The sequence below is a fragment of the Manis pentadactyla genome, chromosome 2 (assembly GCF_030020395.1).
Source record: "Manis pentadactyla isolate mManPen7 chromosome 2, mManPen7.hap1, whole genome shotgun sequence".
NCBI classification, from domain to species: Eukaryota; Metazoa; Chordata; class Mammalia; order Pholidota; family Manidae; genus Manis; species Manis pentadactyla.
In genome coordinates this window covers 155,680,741-155,707,634 of record NC_080020.1, presented here as the reverse complement: position 1 = coordinate 155,707,634, position 26,894 = coordinate 155,680,741, and the positions used below count along the sequence as shown (strand labels likewise).

Here is a 26,894-nt window from a genome sequence, read left to right as displayed (position 1 = left end):
GTCTCCACATGGCCTCCACTTTGGAGGGTGACCTTGTTACTACCCAGAAGGGTGGACAGTACAGGCTCCCCATTTGTCCTTCTCTGACCCACCCCACTCTCCACTCTCACGTGGAGGGAGGATTGAGGCACCTCGTAACAGCCTGGCAAGGATGAAAGTCTAGGCTCCCCCCTTGATCTTGGCTGCTGGTGTCGGGTCTACAGTGTTTTCTGTGTTGCTTGGCTGGAGTACAGCAGTTATTGTCTAAATTCTGTTTTGCTATGCTTTCCTTTTCCTGGTCCTTTGATTAAGGAGAGCAAGATTTTCCTGGAGCCTTTTTTGTCTGCACCCATTGGAATTCCCAGGCTGCCAGCTTGTTCAGCACCAAATCTGGAATATATGAGGAAAAAAAAGAACACCAAGAGAACAGCTGGTCTACCTTCATCTTGCCGCCAGTTTTCTCATGTTTGTTTTGTATGGGTTTTTAGATGTATTTAGCAGGAAGAATAGGGACAAGGAATTCTACTCCATATTTCTGAACACAGGAGTCCTCTGGCTTGAAGATTTTCTCTTTATCACTAGTTTTGAACAACTTTATTATGGTATGTCGTGGTGTAGTTTTCTTCATGTATTTTGTGCTTGGGGTTTGTTGAGATTCTTGGATAATGGGTTTATAGCTTTCATCAAGTTTAGAAAGCTCTTGGTCATTATTTCTTCAAATATTTATTCTGCTCCCCTCTCCCTCTCCTCTACTTCAGGGACTACAATTACATATATAATTAAGCTGTTTGAATTATTCCCATAGTTCCTTGATGATCTTTTCATCGTGTCTAAATTCTTTGTTACTCTGTATTTCATTTTAGATATTTCTTAGTGCTGTTTTCTTTTTCCTTTTTTAAAAAGTTTGCTTTAAATACTTCTTTGGGAGAGGCGAGACCACACTTCTACTCAATTAAGAGAAACATTTTTATATTTTAGAGGTCTTTTCATTCTTTTTACAACTATCATGCCATGAATTCACTGGGAATGTGTTTCAGCAGCTCAGGGCCCTTTCCATTGGTTCTCACAAATGGAGAAGCAATTTCCCCATTTCTCTGGGTGGAACAGGCTGGCACTTCAGTTGAATCCAAGTATCTTTTTCTCTGGCTTCCTTCCTTTCCTGATCATTTCCTTCACAAGTGTCAGGTAGCAATCTCAGTTTTTAGAGTACTTAATATGCTCAATATGTACATTAATTTTCTTGGCAAGAATCTTGCCCTTGTTTGTTTACACCAGTGCCAACATCAGGCTGGGTAACATTGTAGACTCCTCCAGCTTTGCCAGGATATCATTTGTGGGGCAGTCCTTTTTGAGCAGTGTCCTTTCCCTTGATGTCTACAATATTACCTCTCTTGTAGATTCGCATGTGTGTGACCAAAGGAAAAATTCCATGGTTTCTAAAAGGCCCAGAGAATACATAAAAGGTACCTCTCCACTTTCTCTTTATGTTGGTAATTTTGGCAAATGGCCAGAAGATGGAAGGTCTGGCCAAAAGGCTCGTGTTATTTTCCAATTCACTGATCTTTTCTTCTGCAATGTTGAATCTGCCATTAATTCATCTAGTACATTTTTCAACTCAGGCATTGTAATTTAATCAACAGAATTTTGATTTGAGTCTTTAAATATCTTGCATGTCTCTACTTAACTTTCGAACATATAGATTACACTGTCCTTGTCTGTTAATCCTAACATCTGTCAGCCCTGTTTCGGATTAAATTGCTTGATTATTCTCATTATGAGTCATGCTTTCCTGCTTCTGTACAAGTTGGGTAATCTTTGATTAGATACCAGATCTTGTGAATTTTACCTTGTTGAGTGCTGGATTATTTTTTTATTTCTATAAAGATTATTTAGCTTGGTCTGTGATGTAGTTAAATTATTTGGTGACAGATTGATCCTTTGGGGTTTTTATTTTATAATTTGTCAGGCAGGACTGGTGCACTGCTCAGTCTCAGGCTCATTATTTCCCACTATGGAAGCATGCCCTTTATGATTTCTCTACCCAAGATCCCACGAATTCTGTTTTTCCAGTCTGTGTAGTGGAAGGAGGCACTGTTCCTGGCCCTGTGCAATCTTTTTTTTTTTTTTTGTAGATAATTATTTTTTATTGAAGGGTAGTTAACACACAGTATTACATTACATTAGTTTCAGGTGTACAACATAGTGATTCAACATTTATATACATGACAATTCTAGGTACCAGCTATCACCATACCAAGCTGTTACAATATCTTGACTATATTCCTTATGCTATACATTACATCTCGGTTACTTATTTATTTTACCATTGGAAGTCTGTACTTTTTTTTTGTTTGTTTGTTTGTTTGTGAGGACATCTCTCATATTTATTGATCAAATGGTTGTTAACAACAATAAAATTCTGTATAGGGGAGTCAATGCTCAATGCACAATCATTAATCCACCCCCAGCCTAATTTTCGTCAGTCTCCAATCTTCTGAGGCATAACAAACAAGTTCTTACATGGAGAACAAATTCTTACATAATGAATAAGTTACATAGTGAACAGTACAAGGGCAGTCATCACAGAAACTTTCGGTTTTGCTCATGCATTATGAACTATAAACAGTCAGTTCAAATATGAATACTCATTTGGTTTTTATACTTGATTTATATGTGGATACCACATTTCTCTCTTTATTATTATTATTTTTAATAAAATGCTGAAGTGGTAGGTAGATACAAGATAAAGGTAGAAAACATAGTTTAGTGTTGTAAGAGAGCAAATGTAGATGATCAGGTGTGTGCCTGTAGACTATGTGTTAAACCAAGCTAGACAAGGGCAATAAAACATCCATGTATGCAGAAGATTTCTCTCAGAACAGGGGGGGTGAGGTTCTAAGCCTCACCTCTGTTGATCCCCAGTTTCTCACCTGATGACCCCCCTGCGACTGTGCCTGTCTTAGGTTGTTCCTCCCTTGAGGAATCTTACCCGTCTCTGGCTAACCAGTCATCTTCTGGGGCCATACAGGGAAATGTAAAGTTGGTAAGTGACAGAGAAGCCTTATTGTTTGAAATGGTTAGCTTTTTATTTCTTTGCATATTTATGCCCTGTAGCTTCTATACCCAGCATTTGTCTTGAGGTATCTTTACCACTTGGAAGAATTATGATACTCGGTAAATTTGATATGAGGCACAAATTCTATTTAAGGGTTGTAATTAGGAAGGAAGAAGAAAAGCTATAGAAGTAGCAGGCGGCAGAAAACATGGGGAGATTGATTATTTCTTTGACATATCTTCTTGTAGAGTAACTTCAGCATGTATAGGTTTTAAGCTACTACTTAAATTGCGCACACACATTAACATAATAAGAGTATAGTTACATAACCAAAGCATACCTGTAATTACCAGCTATCTCCAGTGAAACCAAGAAAACCAGTTAGGCACCTTAGGCATTTGTGAAAACTTATCTATGATATGGTGGATATTGTCCAACTGAACTTGAACAGTCTGAGAGAAATCAGACAAATTAAAACAACCCATTCCTGGGGACTGTTCACATCCCATATGTTCTTTTAACAGTAAATAGTCTGTAGTTGTAAGATTTTGGAGCGCTACAATTTGCACTTCTCCTAATTCTTGGTTGAGTTCCAACAGTATAGATCCAGTCAAATTTGTTGTTTTACTGTATGCACAGGCCAGCTTAGATATCTCCTTCATTCCCATGGCAAGTCCAGGAACTGGTGGGATGAGTGCATCTACAGCTGAAGCAGTGCATGGATTTTTGTTGGGGTTTTTTGATGATCATCTTCTGGCATGAGTCTTCCCGAGAGTGCTGATGTTGGAAGTTCTTTTTCATATCGTATCTTAGTTCATTTTCGGGGTAGCCCAATTAGGCTTTGATCCTCTGTATAAACACAAACAGACCCTTTGCCTACACTTTTATATGCCCTTTATACCCTTGTGTAGAACTCATTGGAGGTTACCACACAGAAACTGCCCTTTTTTTTTTTTTTTTGGTATCACTAATCTACACTTATGTGATGAATATTATGTTTACTAGGCTCTCCCCTATACCAGGTCCTGCAATCTTTTGACACTGTTCCAATTCGTTCTAATGGTTCTTTCTGTGGTCTCAGGTGGTTGCCTCACTGGCATGCACTGCTCAGTACTCTGCTAAATACTCAAGGGGATTATCTCTGCAGATCTCTGAGTTCCCTTTCAGCCCAGGTATCTTGTCTCCTGTCGTCTGTCCTGCAAACTCTAGCCTTCTTGGTCTTACCAGGTCCTCATCTACATCACTGCAACTCATGGGGTACAATGGCTCCATTCTGGCCCCCCTCCTTGTGCCACAGCCTGGAAACTCTCAAAGCATTAAGCTGGGGCAAACACAGGGCTTACCTCTTTTGGTTTCTGATATGAGATCACTGTTCTTCATTGCCTGAGATCCAATTTCTTGAAAAGCCATTGTTTTGTATGTGTTGTCTGAGTGTTTTGGTGGTTCCATGCAGGAGGGTAAATTCTGTCCATTACTACATCTTGTCCTTCTCTCCTTGGCATTTGGAAGGTGTAGCCCCTAGACCTCTGTAGGTTATGTGCTCCCCTGACTCCCTTCAGTCTCTCTGGCTGATCCTTACTGGGTGGTCTCCTGACTGGGGTTTATGCCAGGCTCTCTTTAGCACATTCCTCCAGATCACACTCATCCCACAGATTCCATTTATACCTCTATGCTGACCTCCACCTTCAAGCCAGACTAGAACCCCAAGTTCCAGACCCATGTCTCCTACTGCCCATCTTGCAGTGCCCCCTCAAATGGGTCATAGGCACATTAAATACAACCCATCCAAAACTGAGCTCACCATCCTCTCCCTAGAACTGCTGCCCCTCCAGAACGCATCTTTAACCCATCTTCATCAATGGCACTGCCATTAACCCCGGCCAGAGACCTAGGAGTCAGCCTTGTACCTCCTTCCCCCTTATTCCCACCTCCTGGAATCACTCAGGGCTATCAGTTCTACCTTCTAAACATCTCTGGACTGGCACTATCTCTGCCACCATTGCTCTCACCTGCACCACTCTTATCCAGACACCTTTCCTCAAACAAGTTGCCAGAGGAAAACTTCTCAAATGCAAATCTAACCATGACACCCCTTGTGAGGACCTTCCAGTGGCCTCCTATGTGCTTAGAGAACTCTCTTTCCCAAGACAAGTAAAGCCCTTGATGAGCTGGCCCTTGATGAAGTCTTGGGCCTCTTGCCCAGATCTCATCACTTCTTCAGAAGTCAAGAGGCCTGGACAGCTGGATTGTAATTGCCCGTTTAACTGAACACTTCTCTGCTAGCATGCCTGTTCTCGGACGCTGGAAGTTACGCCTTCCACTACCCCCTGCTCTGCCACCAACAGTGCATGTGAAGATGAGGCTGCTGAGAGAGGGTGTAAAAGGCTGCTGCTGGGGTCGAGTGCACGTTCCACTACTCACACTGCCTGTGTCATCTTGAGCAAAACATTTTCGGTCTCAGGTTCCCCATAAGTAAAATGGGTGCAATCATCCCTCCTCAATATGTCAGAATCAAAAGACAAAAATATTTGTCTCTCTTAACCAGAGCGCCACACGTTCGTCCCTTCCACCGCATTTTGCCCGACAATTATAAAAGTTCCTGGCCCAGAATCAGGGCGGGACGAGGGGGAAGCTAACGAAGCACCCAGGGGCGCAGTTCGTGCGCGCTTAGGGCACACTTAGACTAGGCGTGCCCAAGACTTTTGCGCTCCGGATCCTGCAGGTCTCTCCAGCCTCTGCTGGCCCGACGCCGGAGGCAACAAACGCAGCGGAGCCTACCACGCACGCTCCAGCACTGCGCCCGCCCCGGCGAGCTGGCTTCCGGGGCGGAACGAGGCGTCCTTCTATTGGCCCTTGTTCCGTGACGTCACCAGGGCGCGCCCGCCTCACTCCGCCTTATTTAGGGGAGTCGCAAGGTGCTGCCACCGTAGTTCTTGGGGCTTGTCATTGTCGTTGCGACGTGTTGCCCGTGCTCGGGGGCCCGCCGACCTTGGCTCCCGGCCCCGCGAGCCCTATCCCGACCGCACAGCACGCCCGGCAGGACTGGCCGCCGTGGCCAGGTAGGTTGGTGGACCAGGCCAGGCCCTAACCTCCATCCAGCGTCCGGCTGAGGGCAGGACTGACCTAGGGCCCCGGACGCTCAGACCACACTGATAAGGCGGGTCCTCAAGCGCCCAGTGAGAGCCGGGAACAAAATTGAGCGAGAGAGAAAGTAGGGGACTGGCACAGGGTTCCAAGCAAGTGGGTGATGGGACGCGGTCCGACGTGCAAACCCAGGCCTCTGGCTGCGATGCTTGTGCTCTTACTGCCTTTCTGCTTAAGGACCTCTTAATAGAGTTGGATTGAGCTCATGCTCTGTTGCATCGTGGTTACCCAGAAGCAGTGGGCACACTTTTGATTGCTACTTTGGCAGAGGACCTCACCTCCTTAAGCCTCATTGCCTCCGTTCTTCCTGAGGAGATTGCTGAGGGCAGAATGAGAACCTGCTTGTGCCTGTCATGTGGGAAGGGCACAGTCAGTGGGACCTGGGGTGGTCTTGGAGAGCAGGTGATCCACCTTACCACTGAGGCAGCAGCCAGAGGCCACCATGTTTTCCCCAGCAATGGTGACACCCCAGCAGACAGGGTGTCCATGAGCCTCTAGATCTCCACTTGTAAGTCCAACCCCTACCACTCCTAGGGCACTTTAGCCGAAGCCAAGGACTCCAGTGGCACCTGGATGGGGATTCAGGGCCCAGCTCTTTTATCTCCTTGGGAACTTGTGCAAATACCTTCACCTCTCTAAGCCTTAGTTTTTCATCTGTAAAGTGAGATTGACAGTTTCTGTCTTCCACAATTGTCAAAAGAATTACATCAGACATTGTAGATAAAGCACTTAAAATAAGATCTGGCCGTCAGTGGGAGCAGTTATGGTTATTTCATGTGTGGAGTGTCTGAGTGTGAGCACTTTGGTTTGAACAGCCTTTTGCTTATGGAAGATAGGAGGGCAGAGGTTTCAAAGCCCCTGGTTTTCTGGTCAAACTCTGGACCACCAGAGTGGTCAGATCAGTGACCTGCTTCTAATGAGTCCTTGAATTTGGCAGACTGAATCATTGGTGTGAGGACCAGGAGTTTGGGACTACCTCCATGTTCCTGACCACAGCAAGCTACTTTTCAAAGCAAGGAACCATTCCGGAGTAGGACTGTTTGGAATGGAGGCCAGACTTAGATTAGAAACAAAACAAGGGAAGGGAATTTTTCTTCCAGTGGAGCCTGGAACTCAAAACAGGACCTAACCCTGTTAATACCTTCTAAGTGATTTGCGGAGAGAAGGCACAGCCATGCCTCCTGAGGTTGACAAACACCAAGCTTTCCCAAGTAGTGAAAAGTCAAGCCCCAGCTTCTGGCATTTGTTCATTCAAACAGAGTAGTTGAAACCCTTCCATGTTCCAGGCACAGTGCTGGGCACTGTGGACTCGGCAAGGAGTGAAGGAGACAGACAGACAGGAGGGGCGAAAGCCCAGTGATGCCTGTCAAGCCTAAGCCCTGCCCTTGGTCTGTAGCCTCTTCCCTCAGATAGCCTCTGCTCCAGCAGGAGAAATGAAATAATTGCTGTCTGGAGGGGCAGGTGGGGACAGCTCCTAGAAGGCTGGGACAGCCTGATGGTAGTTCTGGCTTGGTCATGTGAGCAGTGGAAAGCATTTTCAGTAGGAGAGTAACAGGACCAAACTGGCATTTAAAAAACTGCTCATGGTGGCTGTGAAGCGAGTTTCAGTAGGGGTCACTTGCCCATGCTAGGCCCCACTCTTGGCGAATTCCTAGAGCTGCTCATTTTAGCTCTACCCTGCTCAATTCAGCATCGCTTCCTCAAGAAACTAGACAAAGGCACAGAAGGGTCTCAGTTGCCAAATATTAACAGCCATCAGTGGTCAACATCAGTCTCCCTTGTGAGCAGGATGGTCGGGCTGGTTGTGTCTGATCTCCACTGCACAGTGCCTCAGTGATGCCAGGTACAGTGAGCTTCAGAGAGCACTGGTTGAAGGAACACCTGGAATCCCTGGCACCTAGCTGAGTGCCTGGCGTAACGGTGAAATAAGTCTGAACCACTCCCATGTGCCAGCAATGGCTGATGCACTGAAGGGACCTGAGCTGCAGCTTGAGGGGCTTTGAGAATCCTGATGATGGTTGCCGGCTCCGTCTGCCCTCTTTTCTCTCCATAGGCTCTGATGCTGGTCTCTTTTAGAAGAAGGCTGCTCACGGCTCTGCTGCAAGCTCAGAGGTTGCCCTTTCAACCCTCCAGAGATATGAGACTGGTCCAGTTTCAGGCACCCCACCTGCTGGGACCTCACCTGGGCCTGGAGTCAGGGAATGGTGGGGGCATCATTAACCTCAACGCCTTTGACCCCACACTGCCCAAGACGATGATGGAGTTCCTGGAGCAGGGAGAGGCCACTCTGTCAGTGGCGAGAAGGTAAATCAGCAGGCAGCATTGCCCTGCAGCAGCTTCCCTATTACCCTCCCTCCTCTCACCCTCACCCCCTACCCTGGGAACTGGAACCAGCAGGTAGCTCTTTTGCAAGGGAGCAGGGCAACCCCACCTTTCTTGTCTCACCTGTTCTTAGTAGAACTTTAGAGATCTTATGTGGCAGCATCCTCAGTTTATTGAGGCCCACTGAGGGTGATTAACTGGCCACACATTTGCTGGTGGACCCAGAACTTCGTCACGCTGCCTTCCTCAGGGGTTAAGTCTCTGCCTGCCTGAGGGTTCTGGGACTTGAGATCTTAAGACATCTTGGGAAGCTGGGGGAGTGATTAGACTCTTGGCTTCTTGGAGGAGAGAAAACTGCAAAAAGGTTTAAAGATGGTTCTTGGGTTAGCGCTACATTAGGTGGGAACTTCCCTGAAGCCAGGAGCCTTGTGGAATCTGGTCTAAAGGTTGATGAATAGTAAATTAAAAACCACTTTGAGGGATAATTTTCAGATGTTAAACTGGCAAAAATACAAGTGTTTGAGAGCACACAGTGTTGGGAGCAGTATGATTTCCATACTGTCATATTCTTGCAAGAATGGAAACCACTTCTATGTCCCTCATTAGGGAATTGGGGTGTATCTCTACTGTGCACTAAAACACAGTCACACAAAAAAAGAGGAAGCTATATACTGTGAGGGAGAGATCTCCAAATAAATAAATAAATATAATGTTTTAATATGTATTTTTTATTTTTTAAATATGTATATATGTATTTTAGAGGTATATTTGGTGTGCTATAATTCTCATAAAAAAGGGTGGGAGGAGTAGGTGGCTGTGAAAATCTACACAGGACACAATGGTTGTACAAGGATGGAGCAAGGTAACTAGAAGGGGTAGAAGAGAGACCCTTCCATTATTCCCTTTTGTACCTTTTGAATTATCTTACATGGACATGTATTACCTAATGAGGGAAAGGAAGTCAACACTGGATAAAAAATAAATAGTGCTCTGATATCAAAGGACAATAGCTGGGCTTGATTTTCATACTGACTCTGATGGTTGATAGATCTAGAAAATGTATTTCAAGAAGTAAAAACAGCTGCTGCAGGATGTTTCCTGCATGCCCAAGGGTTGCTGGCCTGCTCCCAGTCAGCCGCTCTCCCCTGCTGTGGTCTCTGCAGAGCCCTGACTGTCCAATTGCCAGTCCTACCACGGTCAGAGGTGACCTTCCTGGCCCCAGTCACACGACCAGATAAGGTGGTGTGTGTGGGCATGAATTATGTGGACCACTGCAAAGAGCAGAACGTGCCAGTGCCCAAGGAGCCCATCATCTTCAGCAAGTTTGCCAGCTCCATCGTGGGGCCCTACGATGAGGTTGTCCTACCCCCCGAGAGCCAGGTCAGTGCCTCCCCCTGCCTTCCCAAACCACAGGGGTCCATCTCAGGGGTGCCCAGCACTCAGCATTAAACAGAAACTACAGGGGATTCTACAGTAATGACCAGTCTCAGAAAAAAAGAAATTAATTTATGTCTTTTATGATTACAAAAGTAATATATCTTCATTGCAGGAAATTCATAAAACTCAGTATGCATCTTCCAAGAATAACATGATGTCTCACATGACCATAATATCATTATTACAACTAGAAAATCAACATGAATAATATCTAATATACAGTCCAATTGGGAATATTCCCAGTTACCCACAAAGATGACTTGTAGTTTGGGTACTGTTTTGTTTTTTATTTATTTGTTGACACAATCAATCAAGGCCGCATTGTATTTGATTATGTCTCTTTAGTGCCTTTAGAATAGGGACCCACAGACTTTTTCTCAAAGGACCAGTTAGTATTAGACTTTGAAGGTCATATAGTGTCTCTTGCAACAACTCAGCTTTGCCACTGCTGTGTGAAAGCAGCCATGGCTGATGTATAAGTGAACGAACATTTCTCTGTTCTAGGATAACTTTATTTATAAAAAACAGGCAGTGAGCTGTATTCAACCTACAGGCCACAGTTTGCTGACCTCTGATCTCAAACAATTCCCCTGCCCTTTTCTATCTTTCATGACACTGACTTTTTGAAGAATCCAAACAAGTTGTTGCATATGGTATCCCACACTCTGAATTCGTCTGGTTGTGTCCTCATGATTCAATTCAGGTTAAACATTTTTGTCAAGAGTTCTACACAGGTGTCTTAGTTCATTTGGGCTGCTGTGACAAAATACCAGACTGGATGGCTTATAAACAGAAATTCATTTCTCACAGTTCTGGAGGCTGGGAAGTCCAAGATCAAGGTGCTGAGAGATTTGGTGCTTGGTGAGGGCCCTTTGCCTGGTTCATAGAAGACTCTTTGCTATATTCTCACAAGGCAGAAGGGGTAAGGGAGCTCTTTGGGGTCTCTTTTATAAGGACACTAATCCTATTCATAAGGGCTCCACCCTCATAACCTAATCACCTCCCAAAGGCCCTACCTCCTAACACCAGCACATTGAGGAGGTTAGGTTTCAACATGAATTTTGGAGGGACACACAAACATTCAGTCTATAGCAACAGATGTGCACTCACATTGCATCCCACTGGGAGACTCATGCCAGGTGGTCCTAAAGTTTGACCACTTGGTGTACCTGGTGTTAGCTAGATCTCCCATCGCAGAGGCATACTGCCCTGTGGTACTGGATAAACGCTCTGTAGCACAGCAGTTTGAGACCATGTGACCATCTCATTGCCCCAGTTTCTCATCCAGGGATCCTCTGGTCATTCTTACTTGAATCCCCTTATTGTATTGGGGGATAGAAAAGGGTGATTTTTCTATCATACCTTCGATCCTTATTAGCTGGCATTCTGTGAAGAAAATCTGCCTCCCTCCTTTTCTTTTACTCCTGTCCCTTTAGTATCACTGTGTGATACCAGTATTCCTGATCTTTATTTTATCCAGTACATTATAATCCATCGCTTACATTCTTTTGGATATCAAACAGTCTCAGTTTGACCAGTGGGGGGCTTCAGGTGAGCCCCCATCCCCATCACTTCCTTGCTTTCTGGCCAAGGTATTATTCCAGGCTGATCTTGCACTCTGTCTCAGACCTGGAATTAGCCATTTCTCCCAAGGACCCAGTTCTTTCTAGTGGGGAGTTAGATACTAGAGACCAAGACTGGGTGTCAGGTGCTTATAGCAGCCCTGGTGGTTACCCCGAGGAAGAGCAGCCAGTCTGAGGGGCTGAGTTGTATCTTTTGTAGTTTATGCTGATTATGGGAAAGGCTGAGCACGTTTTCGTTGTTTTGTGGCCATGTCTCTCTTTGTGAATTGCTTGTTCAAACTGTTGCCCACATTTATTTTGGCGTGTTGATCATCTTATCATCTGAGTTAAAACATTAAAGCACCATAATGGTCCTCAGCAGTGGTAGGGTTAGCTATTACTACTTGGCATTCATCCTTTTCGGAAGTATCAAGAGTGACAGCCAGCCCCTCAGCAGGGGCCCCAGAGCCGGGCAGCTCACTGCTCCTCTCCCACTCTACAGGAGGTGGACTGGGAGGTGGAGCTGGCCGTAGTCATTGGAAAGAAAGGCAAGCACATCAAGGTGAGGGGGAAGGGGTGGTGCCAGCTGTCCCTAGCACTGGGAAGTGGTTGGCACCTATCTGCTCCCTTACTCTGCCTTGCACCTTGCCCATCACCTTTGTCTGGCCCTAACTACTAATGTGTAGGATCAAGGCTTTTGTTATAGGGGTTGGTGTCACCATGATCTAACCTCCGATCTGGCCAAAGACCACAGATGCCATGGCTCATGTGGCTGGCTTTACTGTGGCTCATGACGTGAGTGCTCGTGACTGGCAAATGAGACGCAACGGAAAGCAGTGGCTGCTGGGAAAAACCTTTGACACTTTCTGCCCCTTGGGCCCTGCCTTGGTGACCAAGGATAGTATAGCAGGTAGGTCTCTGACACCCTGCATAGTGACTCTTCCTGTGCTCACACAGTTATGTTAAAGCAAAGTAACTCTCAGGCAGTGGGAGTGTGGGGTATGGCTCCATGTGGAGCCCGCAACCTCCCCTGCCACTGCCAGCTACTTTTTGCTTATTCCTTAGCAAGCCTCCCAATCTGGGTCACACATTCTTAGCAGGCCTCCTTCCACATGCCCTCATCCACTAGAGGACAACTATACAGGTGGGGAATCTGATTCTTCTAGTTGCCACCATCCATGAGAGCCTTTAAGTTAGAAAGAAGCAAAGCTGGCCCTTAAGCATGACAGAGAATAGTTGTCACAAAGCCTATGCCACTCCTGCAGTAAGGGACCTGGCCCAGCCACGTGTTACCAGGGCAGCCCCAGCTATAGACAGCAAGGGCCCAGTGAGCCAGGAGGGAAGACTGGTTGAGATGGAAGAGTGCAGCCATTTGGGTGGGGGCCCATCCAGGTGGTTCAGCCTCACACCATCCCGAGCAGCCGGTCATCAGCACAGTGAAGTCATATTCCAGCTGCTCTAAGGTGTGTGTATGTGTAAAACAGTACAGGTTAGAAGTGCCCCCTGGCCAGGACACTACTCCAAGTCGCCGCCCCCTGCTGTCAAATGCCCCTGCTCAAGCTGTTACCTGTTGCTTTATAGATGCCTGGTCACTTTTATATCTGCAGTTGTCAGCCTCTGCTGTGGATAGATGTCCATTTTTAAAGGCAAAACAGCAGTTTTTCTCCCCCCACCCTTGAAGGTCTGGACATCATCTCCTGAGCCCACCTGTGACCACTGGCAGGTTCTGTGCTAGGTGGTGGGTGCAGGGAGGCCTGAGGCAGCCTGTGCTTTCCTGTCCTAGCTGAGTACAGGGTGAGTTTGAGGAAGAACAGAGAACCCCAAGATGTTGCTTTTGCATTTCAGATCCACACAACTTAAAGATCTGCTGCCGCGTGAATGGGGAGGTGGTACAGAGCAGCAATACCAACCAGATGGTGTTTAAAACAGAAGAGCTGGTAGCCTGGGTGTCCCAGTAAGTGGGATGGGGCCCCGGCCCACACTCACTCAGGCTAGGCTGAGCCTCCTTTTCCTGGCTTTGGCTACCTTGGCCCCTGGTCACACCTACCCTTTTGCCCCAGGTTTGTCACGCTTTACCCAGGGGATGTCATCCTGACTGGGACCCCTCCAGGTGTCGGTGTATTCAGGAAACCTCCCGTCTTTCTCAAGGTAGGTTGGCTAAAAAGGAACAAGGGGAACAAGGACCCAGCAGACCAGGCAGGCTTGGCAGAGACTCAGGAAATCCAGGCCCATTTATTTGTGTAGGGGTGTGTGTGTGTATCAGACCAAAGGACTTAACACTCTGGCCCCTGATCTGTTGCAGAAGGGTGATGAAGTCCAGTGTGAAATTGAAGAACTAGGTGTCATCATCAACAAAGTGGTGTGATGGCTCCTACCACATGCCCTGGACTAAAGACAAGAGGAGGGGCATCCACTCTTGCCCAGCCCAGGAGGAGGCCAGGTGCCAGCCTCCTCTTCTAGGTAGCAGGAAAGGAGGTGGAGCTCTTCTCCTCAATAAACGTCTCAGGCCAAAGCAGCAGCTCAGCTTCTGCCACTGTCTGTTGTTCTTTGGAGTTTGTTTCAGGGAGTGAATACAGCATTTCCACGGGAAGGAGAGAGCAGACCGACCTCCCTCCCTCCCTCACACTCCCTCCCTCCCTCCCTCACACTCACTCACTCACTGCTGGACTTGAGAAAAGAAGACTTTTCCAGTCCCTTCATTTATCACACCAAAGGATAGAGAAAGCCAGAGATGACAAGGGACAAAGATTTTATAGTCCACCTAAGGGTTTGCTTCCTCCTCCTGGTCTTATGGCTCCAGGACTTAGCTGAGAGGTCTTTGCATGGGCTCCACCCCACGTTCTAGCTACAGATGAACTGCTGGATGAACTGTTCCAGCTTCTTCTGATTTTCCCGGATGGCAAATGTAGGGGACAGGTGGAGCATGTGGCCTGCTGGGCTGGGCGTCTGCTGAAGCACCTGAGCCACAGAGAAGGGCTGCGAGTGCTTCTAGCACAGCTGAGCTTCCCCAGGCAGGGATGTGGGGTGGGGAGTGGGGTGGGGGGCAGGTGGCAGAACAGGAACAGAGCTTGCCCCTCACCCCTAGGTCTCTGAAGGTCCAGATAGCGTTGAAGGCTAGATTTCGGTCCGCACACTCTGGAGGGAAGAGAAGCAAAAGCTATAGGGAGGGCAGGGAAACAAGAGGCACATGCCTCTCTCTCTCTTTTGTTGAAAGAAGGAACTACTCCCCCAAGAACCGCTGGGACAACCTGAAGGCCCTCTCTCCTGGAGTTAGTCTGGCACTGCCCAGCAGGGGGCAGCAGCCACCAGCAAACCCGCCAGCCTCCCAGGAGCCCACGCTGGCTGCTTGGGACTCACCAAAGAACCCGTCCTCCTGGGCAGTGGCCTGCAAGAACTGGAACAGCTGCTCCACGTAGCCCAACTCTGCAGGCCAGAGAAGACCTGAGCCTGGGCCCCCACAGGCAGAGCCCATGCCCAGAACTCACAGCCGCCCCCTGTGGATGGCCGAGGAAGTGCATGCCTCACCCGTATCAGGCAGCCGTCCCTGGTGGAGGAAGGTAGCAGCCTGCACGAAGGCCTTCAGCAGTGGGCTGAGCAGGCGACAGAGGAAAAGGAAGAAGTCAGGGCAGCGAGACTGCTGACTGAGCTGGAGGGAGACAGGAGAGGGTGAGGGCAGCTCCCACTGCTTCCCTACTGCCACCCCTCCACCCCACCCCCAGGGCTTCTCCCAGCGCACCCTGAAGTACCGGCCCTCGGCCTCCTCGAAGTCATCACTGTCACTATCAGTGAAGTCCCCACTCGGTTTCCACAGCAGCTTTGCAGTCAAACGCCGTCGCCCTGTGTCACAGGCTGGCTGGGAGCCTGGGTTCTAGGGGCCATGGGAGCCATTGGTCCTTGTCAGGCTGGCCAAGGTTCAGCCCTGAGTCTCCCAGACCAAGTACGTGGCAGGCCAGGCACACAGAGATAAAGTCAAAGCAGAGCAAGAGGACACCTGGGCCACACCAACCATGGCCCCTGCTGAGCCCACTTGCAGGGTAAGAGGAAATGTGCACCCACTCTTACGGGCCACAGCCCTGTGGACAAGAAATGTGGGGGCTGGTATACAGAGAACGTCAGAGGTACACTTATCCAGTCCTGTCACGGCAGATACACATGGTCCCACACAGAGAATGGCAGAGGTGGGACCCAGGCTTCCTGTCTGCCAGGCCAGGGGGCTGCCCACCCCACAGTGCACATGGGTCAGAGGAGCAGCCAGGGGAGTCGTCGCTCAGGGTGGGAGGCTGAAGGAGGCCAGGCCCCAGCAGGGGCTTTGTCTCCAGCTGCCCTGCCTACCTACCTCCTCAGCAACCAGGAGCCCACACTGGATGAGACGGTCCAGGACCTCCTGACAGTAGCAGTAGGAAGACTGGCAGGGCTGGGGGGAGAGGTGTCGTGTGGCTCAGAGAGCCAGGGCAGGGCAGGGCAGTCTACTGACATAGGTTTGGGATGGGTTCAAGCCAGCACAGTCCCCTCTTCCACCCAGAGGGGTGGCGGAGCACCAGTGGGAGAGGCCTGACCTGCGGCAACAGCAAGTCCTGAGGCAGCAAGTGGAGTAGCAGCAGGATCTGGTGGTACAGCTCATTCTGGCCCAGCAGCTCAATGCCCTGCAGCTCCCAGGGCCCCTCAGGTGGCACTCTGCCCACCAGCAGTCCCCGCACAGCACAGGCTGTGGGGGGAGGGGCCAGGCATGAGGAAGGAACCCATTTCCCTCACCCCTACCACCCAACCCACTGGAGCCCTGGGGACTCACCACCCACAGCCTCACTCAGGAAGGCAGGCAGCAACTCAGCGCTCAGGCGTGCCAGGTGCGTGAGGCCTGGGCCTGGCCGAGGGACCACCAGAAGGTCCCCCTGGTGGACGTGCAGCAGGGCCACATGTGCCTGCAGCAGGCTCAGTGTGTACTGCACCAAGCACCGCAGCAGCCCAGAGAAGCCCACGTCAAAGCCGCGCAGCAGCGTCTCCTCCGTCAGCCAGGAGAAGTCCCCCAGGAGCTGCGACAGGAACACACCCTGGGCCAGCAGCAGGACAGGGGCTGAGCAGGGGCCGCCCCTTCCCCCCAGCCCCCACCACACTGCCCCCTACCTTTCGGTGCTTGAAGAGCAGCAGCGTTGCCATTATGGCCGTGCTCATCACCGCGGAGCTCGCCACGCTGGCTGGGGGTGTGGGTGCTGGTCAAGACTGAGGCCCAGCAGCCCGGCCACTCCCTTCAGCCCCAGTCAAGCCTTCCCAGCCAAGATCTCTCCTCCCCTGCCTGCCTGGCAACAGCCACACCGCAGACACACAACTCCACCCCAGGTAAGAGGTGCAGGCCTGGTCCTTGAGTACCAGCAGAGAAGTGGCACTTATGAAATAGCTGGGAACCAGGCTGGGAGCTCAGGGGCCTTCCTTGCCTTACAAAGGCCTGCCCACTGACCCACAGCCTCCACACTGAAGGACGTTTGAGGAAACAGGAATAAAGACAATCCTATTAAGAGCCCTCTCTGTGCCAGATAATGTGTTAAGTCCCTTCCGCACATTATTCCATTCAATTAACATCACCCTCATTTACAGCTAAGGAGTCCAGGCTCAGAGGTGATGTAAGGCACCGAGGCAGAGCCGGATGCCCTCTGCACAGCTCACCCTCCATGCAGCTGTGGGCACTCACTCAGGGGCTCCCTTATGGCCACCCTCCCCCTCAGGGGCAGGGGCTGTTCCACTCCTCTTCACACGTCCCAAGCCAGCCACACGGGTGAGGGTGGAGGGTCAGGTGCAGAAACCCAGTTAGAATGGAGGGTCCTGGCAACTAGCCAGCCCGGAGAGAAGGGATGACTCAGGAGCCTCCCCCGAAGGCCCAGACCTAGTTCTCCCTCACCACTCAGGACATGGCGGCTCAGCCTCCTGACCAGGAGCTGGTCCTCTTCCTTGAGGGCCAGAAGGGGCCCAGTTACTGGGGTCCACTCCTGCTCCTTCTCAGTGTCTGGGATGACCGTACTGGGATAGAGACACACAGATCACAGGATGAAGAGACCAACCCTAAAAACAGTCGTGGGAAAGCCCAGAGCTTTCTCAGAGGAGCATGTTCCCCATCCCCACCCTGGGGCAAGAGGTTGTTCAAGTAACCCCAGCCTTCAGGCCTGTGTGCCATGCCCTATGCTCAGATTATAGGCAGAGTGGGGCCAAGCACTGTTCTAGATGACCCAAGGCTATCTGGTGAGGGAAGGCTGGAGTTGGTGATGTGTTTGTGGGTATGGGAGAGGGTGTTGCCAGCTCACAAGCTGGGGCCAAAGGGCTGCCTGTGTTGCCCACCCGGACCCACACACTGCCCTGTCCCTACCATTGGCCCAGCACGATGGGCTGCAGCAGCTGCTCCAGGGTCTGCCTGCTGCCCCAGCAGCTTCTGGAGTTGATGGTGTACTCCTGCCCATGACAAGGCTCTCAGGTGGCCTGCCCTGGTCCACCAGGGCACCTGCACACAGCCCACCTAAAGTAGCAAGGCTATCCCTGCCATGGCTTTGAGGGCCAGGTGCCAGAAGTCCCAGGGCAGATCCCAGGTACTCCCAGACTTGCCCAACAGGCTGCATACCTGCAGGGAGAAGGGCTGGGCCAAGTGCACCCGGACGCAGACCCTGTGGCTGCAGCCCCAGCCTCGCAGGCTCTGCAAGACAGCCAGAGCTCCGGTCCACAGCCCCAGTGGGGCTGAGGCCTGCAGGGAGGGAGGGGCTGAGTAAGTTGGCCTGCTTGAGGCACCACTTTCTGCTCAACTTCATCTCAGCCCCAAATTAGTGCATGACCATGGCCTTTCCAAGCATGTTTTCTCATCCATGAAACAGGAGAAATCCCTCCCTAGTGGAATCTTTTGAAGATGAAATGAGAGGGTGACTGTAGCAGCCTTGGCAGGTGCCACAAAATGACTATAAATAACAGAATTCCTTTGCACTCCCCCCTTGACCCCAGGCCTAAGGGGGGACTTAGCCATAGGACACAATAATGTGCCTGCTCTCTGGAGATGGTGTCCACTTGGGATCCCAAAAGGCAGGAGGGTCTCACATGGCGCGTGTCACAAGATGCATCTGGAACCAGGTCATAGGTGGTGGCCACTGGCACCAGCATAGCATCTGGGACTATGCCCACCTGCACGGCCTGTACCACTAGTCCCAGCCAGGTCTGGCCCAAGGCTGACAGCCGAGGCCCCTGGGCCCCAGGGGGCTCCTCCAGGAAGATGAGCAGGGGCTGTCCACTGGCCAGCAGCTGCTCTATAGCCTGGAAGGGGGTAGGGGAAGGTGGGTGTCAAGGCCAAAGCAGCATCAGGCCCCTGTACCCTGGCCTGGCCCCATATACAACCACTAGGGGCACTCACCGCACATACCACAGCCCTTGCAAGGACCCCCTCAGAGCTGTCCAGGGAGTTGGCCTCTGGGGGCAGGAAAAGTCCCCCAAGCTTCTTAAGCAGAGCTCTGTGGGGCACAGGGCAGAGCCTGATGAGGGAAGGGGCTTGAGAGAAAGAACCAAGCAGGAGGCTAGTGAGAGCCTCAGTCCATCCAGGGCCAGTCTGCCTCCTGCCTGAGCACTCTGAGGCCAGGCGTGGCCCTAGAGCCAACAGCTGACCCTATGGCTGAGCCCCCCAGGCTGAGATGGCAGAAAGTCGGGAGCAGAGAGGCCAGGAAGAGCACCTCTGCGGCACTCCTGCTAGCAACCTCTCCACACACCCCCACACACCCTTGCCCCACCTGGGGACTGCTCCCCTGTACATCCAGGGGCACAAGACTTTTACCTGAGGGTGGGGGAACAGGTGCGGGGGTCCCAGGCCACACGGAGCACACCCAGGCCCTGGGAAAGCAGCACAAAGGGCAGCAGGAGCCCATCTAGCAGTGACTTGTGGGTAGAGAGGAGGACGAGCGGCGAACCCTGCTCGGGGAAAGCCAGGGGGAAATGCCAATCCACCCCCGCCCTGAAGGTGCAAGGGGCTGAAACTCAGTGCCTCCAGACCCAGGGCGGCCCCAGAGGGAGGGAGGGTTCAGAAGAGTTCTTCCTCTGGGTGCATTTCCCAAAGTTGATGACCTTTGTCAACAACTTTTAAGGTAATGCACTGACGTAATGGTTAAGACCATGATGAAAAGACGTTAAGAGGAAGCCCCGTGGGAGCTGGGCCGTGAGACCTGAAGAGAAGGTCGTCAGAGAGCAGTGGATTTTTCCCACCAGCTGATGGGGCCTCCGCTCCTTCTGTCCTCACCAGCCCCACCCCATGGGGGGCGGGCCTTACTGACTGGGCAGCCTTGTGGACCATCTTCATCTGGCCCTTGTGGAGCTGCACGTTCAGGAAGACACAGTTCAGGAAGCGCAGCAGTGCCCAGCTGAACAGCCTGAAGAGCAACACCCAGTCTAAGGTGTGGCGGGGCACCACCCTCTGGGCAGGGTCCCACTGCACCTGGAGGCCCAGCACTACCCTAAGGCGGGTGCTATTACCACCCAACTTGGCAGGAGAGGAAAGTGGGGCTGAGGTCACAGAAGCTGCTGAAGAGTAAAGAAAGCTAAAAAATGGTGGTGCTGGGCCTGGAAGGAGGGCCTGACACCAGAGACCACACTGTGAGGTGCTGATGCTCTCCCAAGACGGTATCTGGGTGCAGGGGCCTCTCATCAGCTTCAGAGCATCTCCCTGCCTCCATTTATCCCAATGGGGATTAGAGAACACTCTCTCCAGAAATAACCTGGCCTGGTCTTTGCAAACTGCTGTGAAAGATGAAGTAAAAAGGGAGGAGCTAAGGATCCCAGAAGGATGGGATAACTGAAGGGGCAGAGTCCCTGGGGAGGGCTTGTCTAGAGCCCGATGGGGAGACCGGTGTTCAATGAGTATGGAAGTGTAGCTGTAGGTAGCATGGAGATGCGGTGGATAAGCAGCACGTGCTCATTCGGTGGCTTCTATTTCTCAGTGAAGCCCCTTGAGATGGGGCATCAGTTGATAGTGGGTAAGTCTGAGAAGGAGCCCTCTGGATCAGAACCTGGGGGAGTGCTTATAAAGGAAACAGGTCCACCTGGTGTTTTTCTCTAGCTTAGGTACAGAGAAGACAGGTGGGTGGGTTCAGACAACCAGGTTGTGCCCAGTGACTCCTTCACAGGGCATTATTATCACAATGCTCCCTGGAATTGAAGCTGGGCCAGGAGGGAGGCTGATGGCTGATATAAAGGTGGTCAGGTCAAGGAACTGGAAATCTTGGCAAAGTCACAGAATTGTCCTTTGGAGGGCTGATCAAGGCCACCAACAACCTCTACTTCCTGTCCTTGCTCAGTCGATCCCTCAGAACTTACAAGACAGCTGAGCCCAACACTCACAGGCTTGCACCCTCTTTTTCTCAGGGACTCATTCATCTCCTGGCTTTATACATCATCTATATGCTACAGCTTTGCAAATGCACATTCCTGACCTCAACCTCTCTTCTGAGCTCAATTCATGTTAAGTAACTGCATCCTCAGTGTCTCCACAAGTATGTCAGATATCTGAGACCCTCTATGTCCAAAACACCCACTGTAGGCCAAACTCACCCTCCCCAAGCCTGCCCCTCCAGCCACACCGCCAGGGGCTCAGCCAGAAACCACTCTCCTGTGATTTCTCCCTTTGCCCCTCACTGGCCCCTACCCCGGAATCCATCAGTGGGTCTGTCAATTTCACACTGGTCTCACAATCCATTTTTCCAGCCTCTACTGTTACACCCCACCTCTTCATCACATCTCACCTGGAGTAACAAAACATCCTCCCAGATGGTCTGTTCTCTCCACCGTTGATCCCAGTTAATCTTGTCATTCCCTGCTTAAAGCCTTTACACTGGTTCTCATTGCACTTAAAGTCCAACCCAAACCTCTTGTATGGTCCTGTGTATCTGGTCCCTTCTACCTCCTAATTTTATCTCCAACAGCAACTCCCTCACTTGCCAGCTTCCAACCATGTCAGCTTCTTAAGCAAACCCATCCTTTTCCTGGGGCCACAGCTCATGTTATTCCCTCTGGTAGTTCTATATTCCCCATCCTTAACCCCCAAGGTTGGCTCCTTTCCCTTTCTGGCCCTGGCTTACAAGTCTCTTCTTCCCCTCCAGGATTCTCAATCCTCAACCTTGTTCTGTCCATCTTGCAGCTCCACCTACCTCTGTTCACTCTTACCTGTCATCCCTCCATTCCCCTGGGAACAGTGCCCTGCATCTAAAAGGAGCTCGGAACTATATGGATGAATGTGGGAGGAGGGAGGATGGCATGAGGCCCTGTAAGATGGGGAGCCAGCAACCACCTGCCTCTCTCTCCTCACAGGAACCTGGCCTGGGGAGACGTAGAAGGATGGAGAGGGTACTGGAGGCCACACCAGGGGATCTGGGGTGACCCCAGGCCCCTACTCCTAGGACAGATAGACAACACTAGCCTGGCAGTGGTGAGAACCTGGGATGGAAGCTGTGGGCTGATTCAGAACAAAGCCCTACCCCATACTTGACTGGTCCCTCCAAGGAGCCAGCTGTCCTCAAAAGGTCTTAACAGTGTCCAGATCAGGGGCTCCCTCAGGCTCTCTGGCAAACACACCATCAAGCTCCCCAGGAGGGGAATCCAGTCTTTCCCCAAGTCCAGCCAATGCCCACTCTCCAAAAGGGCAGAGGCCCCAGTCCAGGGACCACTGCCTCTCAGCAGAATTACCTGAGCAGGAAGGGGCGGGGTGGAGCCTGGATATGGTCCAGGATGCGCTGAACTTCTTTTTTCACGAGGCCGGGCACCTGGCCTTCCCCAGCCCCTCCTGGGGCCCTCCTTGAGATGGCATTCTGCACCCTGGGGTATGGGGGTAGTGGTGTCAGGCTGGGACAGGCCTAAGATCTCTCAGATCAGTTCCCTCAGACGCACAGCATCCCCAGGGAACAGCCTCCAGTCTTCATCCTCCATCTTTAAGGAAGGGCCCCAGGCAAAGCCAACACTAGAAGCCAGCCCTCTCAGCCACCTCTGCCTAGAGCCTTTGTCATCCCTTCAAGGATCCCAGAAGTGCCAGCTGGACCCCAGTCCCTGCCTCCTCACCCAGTGTTTTCCATGATCTTCTGCGGGGTATCCTGGCAGGAGGGTATTTGCTGTTCCAGTGACCACAAGAAATAGCAGAGCCTTCGAACTAGCCAGCCCCGAAACCTGGGCATAACCCCCAGAGCAGGGGGTAGATCTTTCAGAGGGTCCACACCCACTGGGGCCCAAAGAGCGGGCCATCAGGAAGGGATCACATCCCACTCCCATGGCCTGGGGACACCTGAGCCTGGCTTATCATGGAGCAGGAAAAAGCACGTATCAGTCTGTGTCCAATTCCCACCCATCTCCCCACTTCACAGAGTATAGGTTCAAGGCCTGACACAGTGGGAAATCCACAAATGCTCACAGAAGAAAGTGCAGAAGAGCTCCAAGCCTGCCTCTCCCCACCTGTGGGGGTGCCACAGAGGCCATGGACACTTCTTGTTCCACAGGGCCCCAGCAGCCCTGAACCCAAGGGCCGAGCCCACCATCTGTCCTACCCCCAAGCTGACTACCTGGTGTTCTCCTCCTTCACCAGGATCACATTGCAGAAGCCTAGATCCATTATGCTTCTGTGGAAGAGGGACTCCTGCCAGAAAGGGGGTAGTGACAGCATGTCTTTAAGGGGCTTTCCCAAACCAGCAAAGGAAAGCCCCTGCTCTGTCTTCTGTGGTCTTTGCTTGACAGGACTCTCAAGTGTACCAGGAGACAGGGTTTTAGCATAGCATTCCTAAAGATGTTCAACCCCAGATCCTGATGCTCACTCAGGAAAAAGGGTTCTATATTCAAAATGGAAGGGCTGCAATTCTCTATGGAATTGCCCTCATGTTGAGGAGCACATTAAAGTCTCTGAGAAGTTCTCTTGTTGACAGCAGGGAACACGTAGCCTGGATCTCCACAAGAACCCCGGGTCCCATCAGCACTGGAACATGGCATGGATGCACAAGAGGTCTTCAAGCATATGCTGAGCGCTGGATGACTCTGAGTGGGCAATATCCCCAAAACTGAACAACAGGACTCATTCAGTCATGGTCAGACTCCAACCATCTAGCCGCTCCCTACCTCTTTTCTCAGGTCCCGCTGCACTCCCCCACCCAACTCTCCCAGACCTGAGAGCCAGCCCCAGGCCAGCAACACAACCAATACCAGCGCATTCATGTCCCTGAAAGCCAAGAGCAGAGGCATGGACAGGGGAGGGCTAAGTTTGGAAGGACATAAAAAAAAGTTGCTTCCCAGAGCTGTGGCTCCCAAAACCAAGCTACCCCAAGCATCCCAGGTTGGAACCTGGCTTTACCATCACTCACCCAGCTTTTGGGGGTACAGCCCTGGCAGCAGCGACCCACAAAGGGGCGATATTTCCCCAGGAATGGGGTGACAGCCTCCAGCTTCATCCCAAAGCTTGAGGACCACAGTCTGGTCTGGAAAGGGCCACAGGGAGAGATGAGGGGTCTTAAGGTCCTTGGCAGAGGGAGGGAGGCTCCAGGAGTGAGGGACACAGGAAGGGAGGTAGGAGGGCAGAGGGTTTTCTGGGAATGGGAGAGGCCACACTACCTCCCGGCCACTCTGGCTGCTGCTCCTCTGCTGGGTCTGGAGTCTGGTTCCCAACATAGTGGCCATGGGGGCCTGTAAGATCTGGAAACCAGCCACCTCTGCCTCTCTCTCTCCACAGGAACCTGACCTGGGGAGAGGTGGAAGAATAGAGAGGGTACTAGCATCTGGCCACAACTAGGGGTTCCTAGGGTGGTCCCCAAACCCCTACCCCAAGGACATACAGACAACACCCAGACAAGCAGTGGTGAGAACCTGGGCTGGAAGATGGGGGCTGGCTCAAATCAAAGCCCCACCCCATACTCATCTGGTTTTACAGTGTCCTTCAAAGGTCTCACAGTGTTCAGATCAGGGGATCTCTTAGGCTGACACTAAGGGGATCAGGTGTCTTACCATCATACCCACCCTGCCATCTCACAGCACAGACAAGGCTGTACTGGAGACTCAGACCTCTTCTGTGCAAAGGGAAAGAACAAGGCTGGATTGGCAGGAAGAGGCATCAGACGACCAGAGAGAAACAGGACCATTGCCACAAGGCCACCAGGTCCTGCCCAGCTGCTCTTCCCACCCCCCACCTCCCCACCCCCACCCTGCCCCAGAAGACAGCCCTTTATTCATTTAGTCATTACAGGAATGTGGGCCTATGAGGTGCAGGACGGTTGGGGGGTAAAACACAGAGAAATACCACACAGATACCTTTCTAGGATCACAATTCCTGCAGTATATAAACTCTGGCAGACTCATCCCAAATGCACTTCCCACCTGGAAAATGTCCTCACAGACACTTGGCACAGGGAGTCTCCAAGCCAGGGCTGTATTTAAGGAGTCTGACCTGCTCTGCAAGAAGGATGTTTGCTCCCCAACACCAGACTACCCCCACTTTCAAAATCTGACCCAGTAGATCCCTTCTAACCCTAAAGGGGTAGAGTAAAAGTCAAGGCCAGGGGTTACTCCCATTCGCCTACTCAGCTCTCACAATTCAGAGTTCCATGCCAGGATAAATCTTTCCAGCTCCCCAGTCCCGAAAATGGGGATCTCAGTCTGTAGCTCCTGCATGGTCACCCTCTCCCCAGCAGAGGTAGCAAACTGGCCTCAGGAGGGCCACATACAGTTTACATATGTATTTTCTTTGGCAGTACAATATTCTAAAACTTGATGAATTAACCTCAACGTTTAAAACTAAAGAGCTTGTTACATTAAAAAAAAAAATCAGGGTTTCCAGGTGGCTGTTGAAAAAGACCTGAGACCTGACATGCACCCAACAGGGCCTCAGCGGGCTGGAGCCCAGCGCCAATGTCCCTTTAGCCCAGCAGCACGCACCCTCCCATTTGCCAGCCCATCAATCACACTTGCTGCCAGGCCACTGTGCACTTTTGAGTTTGCAGTCCTCCGTTAAAGGATAACACCCAAACCCGTTCCCCTGTCTGGAATGTCTGTGCCTCCAGAGAACCATAGCTTGAACAGGACCTCTTCACCCCTCGGCCCTCAGAAATCGCGATCCTCATCACACCCATGGCAGGTGTTCCCTGAGCTGTCCCAAGACGGAAGAAAGGGCGCCCGCCGCAGTGGCGGTGTCGAACTCCAACCCGATTCCCCCCAGGTCTAGGGCGACAGAAAGCCAAGGGCCCGGCAAAGCGGGGCTCTCCGGACCCGCCCCTTACACCACGGACCCCACAGGGGGGCTCATTTGCACGTCAGGCCCTACAGCGTCGGTGCTCCATCCAACCCTCGTCAACCCTTCCGAAAGGCCGTCAAGGCTGGTCCCCAAAGTGGGAAGGTCCTTAGACGATCCTGGGCCTGGTCCGACCTGGCCCAGCCCTTAAGCGACCCCGCGGTTCTCACCTCACACCAGCGGCCAACTCCCGCCAAGGCAGCCACCCAGCGAGGGGACCGGAAAGGGCAGACTGGCGGGCTGTGCGCGCCGTCTGGAAGACATCCCTGCTAGCCAATTGGGACGTGCGCTGGGCCTAAAGCCACGCCCCCATCCCCATGTCGCTCCATTGGCTGCGTGGCCACGTTACCTTTGCTGTGGGCGGGGTTCCGGGAGGGTTGGCTGGGTTCGGTGTGCTGGGCAGTGGTAGGTGAGCTCTTGGCTGCGGCCTGGACCCTGCTCGCATTCCCAGGCAGGCCTTGTGGGGTTGTGGGGACCTTTGGAGACGTCCGCGAGTCTTGGGCGTGCTGGGAGGATGGACAGGGACTCTTGGGCAGCCAGGTTCTAATGAAACAGATTCCCGGGGTACACCCGCCACCAAGCTGTAGTTCAGGTTCTAGCAAAATTCTGAGTTGCGGGCGCTTAGAAAAGAGAGAGGATTACCAGAAGCCAGCTTTGGATCCTGGGAAACAAATCAGACTTCTCTCGTGTCATTTCCTTTATTAATTAGAAGTCTAGAGCGTAGTCAGGGACATGCTGCAGTCACCAGGTGCTGGAGTTTCAACTGGCCCAATGACCAGTATGTTTATTCGTTGGGTTATTTGATTAATACCCAACTCCTGTCTCGGCCCTGAGCTTCAGGTGAACGAAAGCTATTGGCTCATTTATCTTTTCACTGAACCCATAGTAGGCAAAACCTACAGAATACATGAAGGAAGGGATGACTGTGCTTTGTTCTTGCACTGCCCGCAGCCTGCCGCCCCCCGCCCCCAACCTGTAATGAGCCCAATTGACAGTCAAGAGAATGCCACAATTTCAGAACGTTGTGACACTGCGTGTGCAAAGCCACACTGGAGCTGGGCTGGTTGGGAGAGCAGAAGGCTGGTTCACATCACTCCCTCCTCTCTGACTCACCACCCCTGATGTGACCGCCCCCACCCTT

The 26,894-nt window shown here is 51.5% G+C and overlaps 2 protein-coding genes across 3 annotated transcripts; one reads left to right on the top strand and one right to left on the bottom strand.

Moving 5' to 3' along the window:
* Positions 1-5,919: 5,919 nt before the first annotated feature.
* LOC118909489 (fumarylacetoacetate hydrolase domain-containing protein 2A) lies at positions 5,920-14,017 on the top strand. The gene is made up of 8 exons (XM_036879978.2): positions 5,920-6,093; positions 8,232-8,482; positions 9,664-9,880; positions 12,002-12,061; positions 12,247-12,409; positions 13,345-13,453; positions 13,560-13,647; positions 13,802-14,017. The coding sequence occupies exons 2-8, from the start codon at positions 8,238-8,240 to the stop codon at positions 13,862-13,864; spliced, it is 945 nt and encodes a 314-aa protein (XP_036735873.2). The 5' UTR covers positions 5,920-6,093; positions 8,232-8,237; the 3' UTR covers positions 13,865-14,017.
* Positions 14,018-14,160: 143 nt separating this feature from the next.
* On the bottom strand, positions 14,161-26,489 carry GPAT2 (glycerol-3-phosphate acyltransferase 2, mitochondrial). 2 transcript variants are annotated; one of them, XM_036879977.2, is made up of 22 exons: positions 25,924-26,488; positions 24,085-24,211; positions 23,838-23,951; positions 23,049-23,122; positions 22,555-22,659; positions 22,186-22,314; positions 19,778-19,877; positions 19,289-19,422; positions 18,875-18,971; positions 18,565-18,777; positions 18,101-18,220; positions 17,852-17,934; positions 17,390-17,508; positions 16,621-16,691; positions 16,289-16,547; positions 16,056-16,204; positions 15,836-15,913; positions 15,236-15,367; positions 15,025-15,145; positions 14,857-14,922; positions 14,579-14,634; positions 14,161-14,457 (listed from the first exon to the last, which is right to left on the bottom strand). In XM_036879977.2, the coding sequence occupies exons 2-22, from the start codon at positions 24,148-24,150 to the stop codon at positions 14,341-14,343; spliced, it is 2,403 nt and encodes an 800-aa protein (XP_036735872.1). In that variant the 5' UTR covers positions 24,151-24,211; positions 25,924-26,488; the 3' UTR covers positions 14,161-14,340. The 2 variants fall into 2 exon arrangements, with proteins under 2 accessions (XP_036735872.1, XP_057352965.1); XM_057496982.1 differs by having other exon boundaries at positions 14,161-14,634; positions 25,924-26,489.
* Between the last annotated feature and the right edge of the window lie 405 nt (positions 26,490-26,894).

Excerpts from the sequence above, each read along its gene's own strand:
- LOC118909489 (XM_036879978.2), top strand. The coding sequence starts at position 8,238 with ATGCTGGTCTCTTTTAGAAGAAGGCTGCTCACGGCTCTGCTGCAAGCT. Across the intron at positions 8,483-9,663 it reads ACTCTGTCAGTGGCGAGAAG|AGCCCTGACTGTCCAATTGC; the intron begins GTAAATCAGCAG and ends TGGTCTCTGCAG. Across the intron at positions 12,062-12,246 it reads AGAAAGGCAAGCACATCAAG|ACCACAGATGCCATGGCTCA; the intron begins GTGAGGGGGAAG and ends ATCTGGCCAAAG.
- GPAT2 (XM_057496982.1), bottom strand. The coding sequence starts at position 24,150 with ATGGCCACTATGTTGGGAACCAGACTCCAGACCCAGCAGAGGAGCAGC. Across the intron at positions 16,692-17,389 it reads GAGCCGCCATGTCCTGAGTG|CCAGCGTGGCGAGCTCCGCG; the intron begins GTGAGGGAGAAC and ends CCACACCCCCAG. Across the intron at positions 15,914-16,055 it reads AGGACTTGCTGTTGCCGCAG|CCCTGCCAGTCTTCCTACTG; the intron begins GTCAGGCCTCTC and ends CTCTCCCCCCAG.